Below are 7176 nucleotides of genomic sequence, written 5' to 3' on the forward strand. Positions count from 1 at the left end.
GCGAGCCGGCGACCCACCCTCCCGGTCCCTCCCCCTGACCCCGCTTCTCTCCTCCCTGCCCACGCCCCCCGCGGCTACAGCGCGAGCTCGGGGAAGCGGCAAAGTTGGATCTGGGAGGGCGTCCGCGGCGGCTGCGGGAGCCGAGAGGCTGCCAGTTCCCGGCAGCGCGGGGAGGAGGGAGGCGCGGGTGGGGCGCGGCGCCGGGGAGGGGAGCAGCGCGCAGGGGAGGGCTGGAGAGGAGGGAAGGAGAGAGAGAGGGGAGGGCGGCACCGCCCCTAGCCCCGCGCTCCGGAAGTGAAGCGGCCAGAACACCAGCTAATGGATGCGGAGCAGAGGGCCTGCTGACCGCTCTCTGCGCCTGGGTAAGTATTGGGCAGGGCACGCGGAGTGAGGACCCGAGGGCGCAGCCTTCGGCCCCAGTGCCCCTCTCCTCCACCTGCCTGGTCCAGGCGCCTCTGCCCCGTCATATGGCGGAGGTGGGCCGGGGGCGACGGCGCACTATGGATAGGGCTCCCACCCCGTTACCCTGGGTGTGAGCTGATGGATGGGAAAAGGGGACAAGCCAGGCGCCAGGCTACTCAGGGTGTGAGAAGGGGGGTGACACTGAAGATGAACAAGGGGTAGCACACGCAGGGTGGACAGGAGGGGGCCAGCCAAGACGCTGGACACCCAAGCTTCAGTTTGCCCACTCGCCTTGGCAGGCTGCACGGAGCAGAGACTGAAACGAGAAGGTTCCCGCTTCGTGCATCCACTTTGGTGTGGTTGGGGTGACGGGGGAGTTGGGGGACACACAACATGGCGGGAAGAAATGCAGAGGGGCATAGCAGATGGGAGAGGAATATAGAGAGAGACGCAGGTCTGTGGTCTATGGGGGTGTAGCAAAGAGTGCCGTCGGGAATTCCAGCCCAGTGCCACGACTTAGAGAGGGGGTGCAGACCTGCTCTATTGCCCAAGGCGCCATGGACCATGTCTGCGCCACTGCGCCAAGAAGGGCGCAGGAACGTGTCGCGGTTTGGTTTATCCTGCTTCCCCCACCAAAAAAAAAAAAAGGCGAAAAAACAAATAGAAACCCCTCCCCAAATCTCCAGCTTCCCCCGCCCCAGTGCCCCGCCTGATTCCCCCGCCCCTGTTGCGCACTGCGCCACCGCCGCGGCGTTTCCCAGGTTACCAGATGCCACGTGTTTGGGGAGTGAGTGCGGGTGCGTATCTGGTGCGGAGAAGGAGGTAGGATGTGGGCTGTGAGTGCCATGAATTGTGTGGGGCCAAGCGGGGGAAAGGTGTGTAGGAACTTGGTGTGTGTGTGCAGGTAGCTGAGCCACGGCCACAGGGTTGGTAAGTAACCAGGGGGCAATTAGATTTGTGTGCTAACACGGTCAATGCGGGTCCTTCATTGCTTATTCCCATCTCCACGTCCTTTCCGCGTATCAGTCCCTGCCTCTGCGCGATGACAGCTCCGCCTCTCTTTCCACAGTGGCAAAATCCTGCAGAAATGGTGCCCCTCCTTTGGTGGCCCGGGAGGGAGGTCTGGGCATGCTCAGTAACCAGGGTGGGTTTGGGCTGAGAGGCCATTTACCGCAGGGCGACCGCGCAGGGCGGTGTAACCAGGGATCCAGTACCATTGTCAGCCCAGGATTAAATGCGGTTACCAACCACCTCCACCATCCAATTGTGAGAGATAGTTTGGTGAATAGAGTTGCATCTGGTTCACAACCAGTCGCAGTTTGAAGATCAGCCCACCGTGATAGGTGGAAAAGCGTCTCCGGATGAGAAAGAGAGACTGAGGAAGAAGAATATAGGAGTGGAGGGGCTGAGAGAACCCGAGGGCGCATTTTGGACTTAGCGCCAGATGTGCTTTGCATTTGAATAAAGCTTTTGAAAAAAGCGCTTCCTTCTTCATTCCAAGGAAATGAATTACATCATTTCCTCCTCACAGCCCCTCTGTGAGATGCCTGCCTTATCAGCACTGCTTTCCAGGTTAAGAAACAGATTAAGAGAGTTTGGGGCGCATAGCCAAGGTTGGGGATTTGGTTAAATGATCCAACAATTCCAGTGGGGGTCTTCCACCTCAAAGTCTGGCTTCTTTTCCAGCTTGTCCTGTGACCCCCTTTATGTGAGAAAATACAAGGTTCTTCTGTTTCTACCGTATCCAGATATTTCCATCCGTGTCCCTATTGTATATCAAGGGTGTTTTTTTGCAATGTTTTTATTTGAATGTCACAGTGCAGGTCACATTGGGAGGAAGAGTCATCCGAAGACAGCCTAACTTCAGCATGGCAGTCATTCTGTAGACGGTAGAGATGCTTTTTCCTGGGCAGTATCTTTTTACATTCCCTGTTTCCTCTAAATATCCCAGTGGGGAGGAAGGTTGCCCCAGTTGTTTTTTTATTTTGTTTTGTTTTCAGACAGAGTCTCACACTGTCACCTAGGCTGGAATGCAATGGTGCAAACGCAGCTTACTGTAGCCTTTATCCACTCGGCTCCCTCCTCAGCCTCCCAAGTAGTTGGGACTACAGGCGACTGCCACACGCCCACCTAATTTTTTTATTTTCCTTTTTGTAGAGACAGGGTCTCACTATGTTGTCCAGGCTGGTCTCAAACTCCTGGGCTCAAGTGATCCTCCCGCCTTGGCCTCCCAAAGTGCTAGATTTACAGGTGTGAGCCACTGTACCTGCCCCTCCCCCACAGCCCCCACATTTTAGAAAGGAAAAGTCAGGCATGGAGAAGTCAGCAGTCTCGGGTCTCTGAGACTCCTGGGCACAGGGTGAAGCAGGATTTTGCCCTCCTGGCTCTCTGGCACCGCTGGTGCCTTCAGCACCTCCCAGATGACTGAGGAGATGTGCCCACAGCAGGAGCACTGCTGATAGAGTTACAGGACAGCACCGTGGCGTATGGCCCCATTTGAATTGATGAAGATGTTTAGGCCAAGAGGGAAATGATTGTAGCCCCTTAACACATACTCCACAGCAGTAACTGGGAGATATTAGGAACTCTAACCTTTTTTTTTTTTTTTTTTTTTTTTTTTTTTTTTTTGAGACAGAGTCTCGTTCTGTTACTCAGGTTAGAGTACAGTGGTACGATCTCGGCTCACTGCAGCTTCCATCTCCCAGGTTCAAGCGATTCTCCTGCCTTAGCCTCCCAAGTAGCTGGGATTACAGGCGCACACCACCACACCCAGCTAAATTGTGTATTTTTAGTAGAGACAGGGTTTCACCACATTGGCCAGGCTGGTTTCAAACTCCTGATCTCAGGTGATCTACCCACCTCGGCTTCCCAAAGTGCTGGGATTACAGGCGTGAGTCACCGAGCCTGGACAACTCTAACTTTTTTATGTTCTCTAATCCCCACATGTTCTCCAGAACAAATGATAGGTGTGCTTCCTCCTTTTTTCTTTTTTCTCAAATGATGGGTTAAAGTTCAAATGCTAAGAAAGGCTGGGTGTGGTGGTTGATGTGTGTAATTCAGCACTGTGAGAGGCTGTGGTGGGATGATTGCTTGAGCCCAGGAGTTTGAGACCAGGCTGAACAACGTAGGGAGACTCCGTCTCTATGCAAAATTTAAAAACTAGCCAGGCATGGTGGTATGTGCCTGTGGTCCCAGGTAGTCAGGAGGTTGAGGTGGAAGGATTGCTTGAGCCCAGGAGAGGTCAAGGCTGCAGTGAGCCGTGTTTACACAACTGCATTCCAGCCTAGGCAACAGAGTGAGACCCTGTCTCAGAAAACAAAAACAGAAACAAATGCTTGGGGAGTGTTGCGTTAGTAACTTACCGTCTTAGTCTATTTTGTGTTTCTATAAAGGAATATCTGAGGCTGGATAATTTATAAAGAGGCTTATTTGGGTCACAGTTTGGCAGGCTGTACAAGAAGTATGGTGCTGGCATCTGCGTCTGGTGACCCCTCAGGAAGCTTCCAGTGATAGCAGAAGGCAAAGGGGGAGCAGATGTGGCAAGGAAGGGAGCAAGAGTGAGGGGAGGGAGGTGCCAGTCTGTTTTTAACAATCAGATCTCAAGGAAACTAATAGAACAAGAACCCACTCATTACCCCAAGAATGGCACCAGGCCATTCATAAGGGATCCACTCTCATGACACAAACACATCCCACCAGGCCCCACCTCCAACACTGGGGATCACATTTCACCATGAGATTTGGAGAGGACAAACATTCAAACTATTTCACTTACTGTTTATAGCAAAAGCAAAGCCCAAATGTGTGTTTGCAAAACCTTCCAGACACAAGAGAGAATTAATTCATAATTCCCAAATTAACTTAGTCGGCCCTGAGATTTTTTTCCCCAGAATTGTTATACCTAGATTAAACTATTTTTAAATGTTTGAGTGATTCCTAATTAGTTTTGTTAATCGAAGAGGTAAAGCAACTTAATACTGAGTAGTATTGTGAAAGATTGTCATATTTTTGAATAAGTGCATTAACAGTCTTCCTACTGAACATTAATGAAGCATAAATACCTGTTCTTCTTATTTATGTGTAACAGGGCAGCTTGGCTTGGCTAGAGCTAAGAGCCAGACACACCACTGTGTGGAGGTGGGTGACGTCTTCCTGTGCTAAAAGGTGAATGAATAAATAAGCTCCTCACCTCTTGTGGAACACTTGGGAACATATAAACAGGTATTTAGCCCCATCTCCTGATTTCATCTTTCACATGGCAAAGACCCTGAATCCTGTCCTTAACTGGGGCTCAGACATTAATCAACAGGTCTGATGAGCATATGGTGGGGACGCCAGATTTCATTGGAGTCCTCAAGAGAAAAAAAGTCACAGTAAGCAAACAAGGTGGGACGAATGCAAGCACAGTGTGAAGCAGAACCCCCATCTGCCCCCCGTTCCATTCCAGACTAGAGTATGGATGCTTCCAGGGAAACAGAGCACTATGTAGTAAAACTGAACATTGTTTCACTAGGGTTCCAAGCCACCCTGCTGGGAAGCTTCTCTCCAAGAGTTCTGGGTACCAGAGTGGAAGGCATTTTCCCACCAACTGGAGAGAGACGAAACATCGGAGACCAGGAGGCTGTGGAGAAAGCAGCTGACCCAGGTGCCTCAACTATCCGAGAACGGTCAGCGCCACGTGGCTGCCAGCATCTTTGAGAAAATCATCCGCAACCAAACTTCAGAGCTGCGGACAGAGGTGTGGTTAGAATAGAACTGAGATACAACCTGCCCACCTGGGTCAGGTCTAAAGACAAGAAGTCCTGAGTTCTTGCCACTGAGGAGGCCAGGGTCATTTGTCCAGAAAACTTTGGAACTGTCTTTGAGTGACCTAGTCTGGGACCCATTCACTGGTGGGTTCTAAGGTTAGACGCTCATTCAGGATATTTTCAATACTAAGTCAGTGCATAGCCGCCCCACTAACAAATTGGTGCCGGTAGAGTCAGAGCGGGTCAATTCTTGGGACAATGGCACTGGCGCTGTTAGAGGACTGGTGCAGGATAATGAGTGTGGATGAGCAGAAGTCACTGATGGTTACGGGGATACCGGCGGACTATGAGGAGGCTGAGATTCAGGAGGTCCTTCAGGAGACTTTAAAGTCTCTGGGCAGGTATAGAATGCTTGGCAAGATATTCCGGAAGCAGGAGAATGCCAATGCTGTCTTACTAGAGCTTCTGGAAGATACTGATGTCTCGGCCATTCCCAGTGAGGTCCAGGGAAAGGGGGGTGTCTGGAAGGTGGTCTTTAAGACCCCTAATCAGGACACTGAGTTTCTTGAAAGACTGAACCTCTTTCTAGAAAAAGAGGGGCAGACAGTCTCGGGTATGTTTCGAGCCCTGGGGCACGAGGGCGTGTCTCCAGCCACAGTGCCCTGCATCTCACCAGAATTACTGGCCCATTTGTTGGGACAGGCAATGGCACATGCGCCTCAGCCCCTGCTACCTATGAGATACCGGAAACTGCGAGTGTTCTCTGGGAGTGCTGTCCCAGCCCCAGAGGAAGAGCCCTTTGAGGTCTGGTTGGAACAGGCCACGGAGATAGTCAAAGAGTGGCCAGTAACAGAGGCAGAAAAGAAAAGATGGCTGGCAGAAAGCCTGCGGGGCCCTGCCCTGGACCTCATGCACATAGTGCAGGCAGACAACCCGTCCATCAGTGTAGAAGACTGTTTGGAGGCCTTTAAGCAAGTGTTTGGGAGTCTAGAGAGCCGCAGGACAGCCCAGGTGAGGTATCTGAAGACCTATCAGGAGGAAGGAGAGAAAGTCTCAGCCTATGTGTTACGGTTAGAAACCCTGCTCCGAAGAGCCGTGGAGAAACGCGCCATCCCTCGGCGTATTGCAGACCAGGTCCGCCTGGAGCAGGTCATGGCTGGGGCCACTCTTAACCAGATGCTGTGGTGCCGGCTTAGGGAGCTGAAGGATCAGGGCCCGCCCCCCAACTTCCTTGAGCTAATGAAGGTAATACGGGAAGAAGAGGAGGAAGAGGCCTCCTTTGAGAATGAGAGTATCGAAGAGCCAGAGGAAGGAGATGGCTATGGCGGCTGGAATCATGAAGGGGACGACTGAAAACCACCTGGGGGCAGGACCCATAGCCAGTGGGCCTAGGGACATTCACTTTACTAGGCTAAGACCTTTAAATTTTTTTTTTTCTTTAATGTGTGGGACTAAAATCAAAGCATGAAAGCCAATTATTGACCTGGCTTTCCTTTCCTTTCCTCTCCTCTCCTCTCCTTTCCCTTCCTTTCCTTCCCTGCCTCCCTCCCTCCCTCTCTCCTTCTCTCCTCTCCTTCTCTCCTTCCTGCCTTCCTGCCTTCCTTCCTATTTTTCTTTTTCTCTTTCTTCTTTATTTCTTGGGTCTCACTCTCATCACCCAGGCTGGAGTGCAGTGGCTCACTGCAGCCTTGACTTCCCAGGCTCAGGCTCAGGTGATCCTCACACCTTAGCCTCCCAAGTACCTGGGACTGCAGGCATAGACCACCATGCCTAACTATTCTTTTGTTTTTTTGGTAGAGACAGGGTTTTGTGTTGCTCAGGCTGGTCTGGAACTCCTAGGCTCAAATGATGTGCCCAGCTCGGCCTCCCAAAGTGCTGGGATTATAGGCATGAACCACCATGCCTGGCCCTTTATTTTTCTTTTTAAGAAAAAAATATCTAGGAGTTTCTTAGACCCTTTGTAGATTATTAATGAACAAAAGATTAAACTCCAAATATTAGATTGTAAGCCTGAAGGAATCTGAAA

At 51.4% G+C, this 7176-nt stretch overlaps 1 protein-coding gene across 2 annotated transcripts; it reads left to right on the plus strand.

Annotated features, from left to right (window-relative positions):
* Positions 1 to 210: 210 nt before the first annotated feature.
* Positions 211 to 6702, plus strand: PNMA2 (PNMA family member 2). Of its 2 annotated transcripts, none has more exons than XM_017885319.1 (3): positions 211 to 362; positions 4490 to 4623; positions 4916 to 6702. In XM_017885319.1, the coding sequence occupies exon 3, from the start codon at positions 5409 to 5411 to the stop codon at positions 6501 to 6503; it is 1095 nt and encodes a 364-aa protein (XP_017740808.1). In that variant the 5' UTR covers positions 211 to 362; positions 4490 to 4623; positions 4916 to 5408; the 3' UTR covers positions 6504 to 6702. The 2 variants fall into 2 exon arrangements, with proteins under 2 accessions (XP_017740808.1, XP_017740819.1); XM_017885330.1 differs by having other exon boundaries at positions 253 to 362; positions 4490 to 4566.
* Positions 6703 to 7176: the final 474 nt, after the last annotated feature.

The sequence above is a fragment of the Rhinopithecus bieti genome, unplaced genomic scaffold, assembly GCF_001698545.2.
Source record: "Rhinopithecus bieti isolate Rb0 unplaced genomic scaffold, ASM169854v2 scaffold_315, whole genome shotgun sequence".
In the NCBI taxonomy this organism is placed as follows: Eukaryota; Metazoa; Chordata; class Mammalia; order Primates; family Cercopithecidae; genus Rhinopithecus; species Rhinopithecus bieti.

Coding starts and splice junctions, on each gene's coding strand:
- PNMA2 (XM_017885319.1), top strand. CDS start 5,409: ATGGCACTGGCGCTGTTAGAGGACTGGTGCAGGATAATGAGTGTGGAT.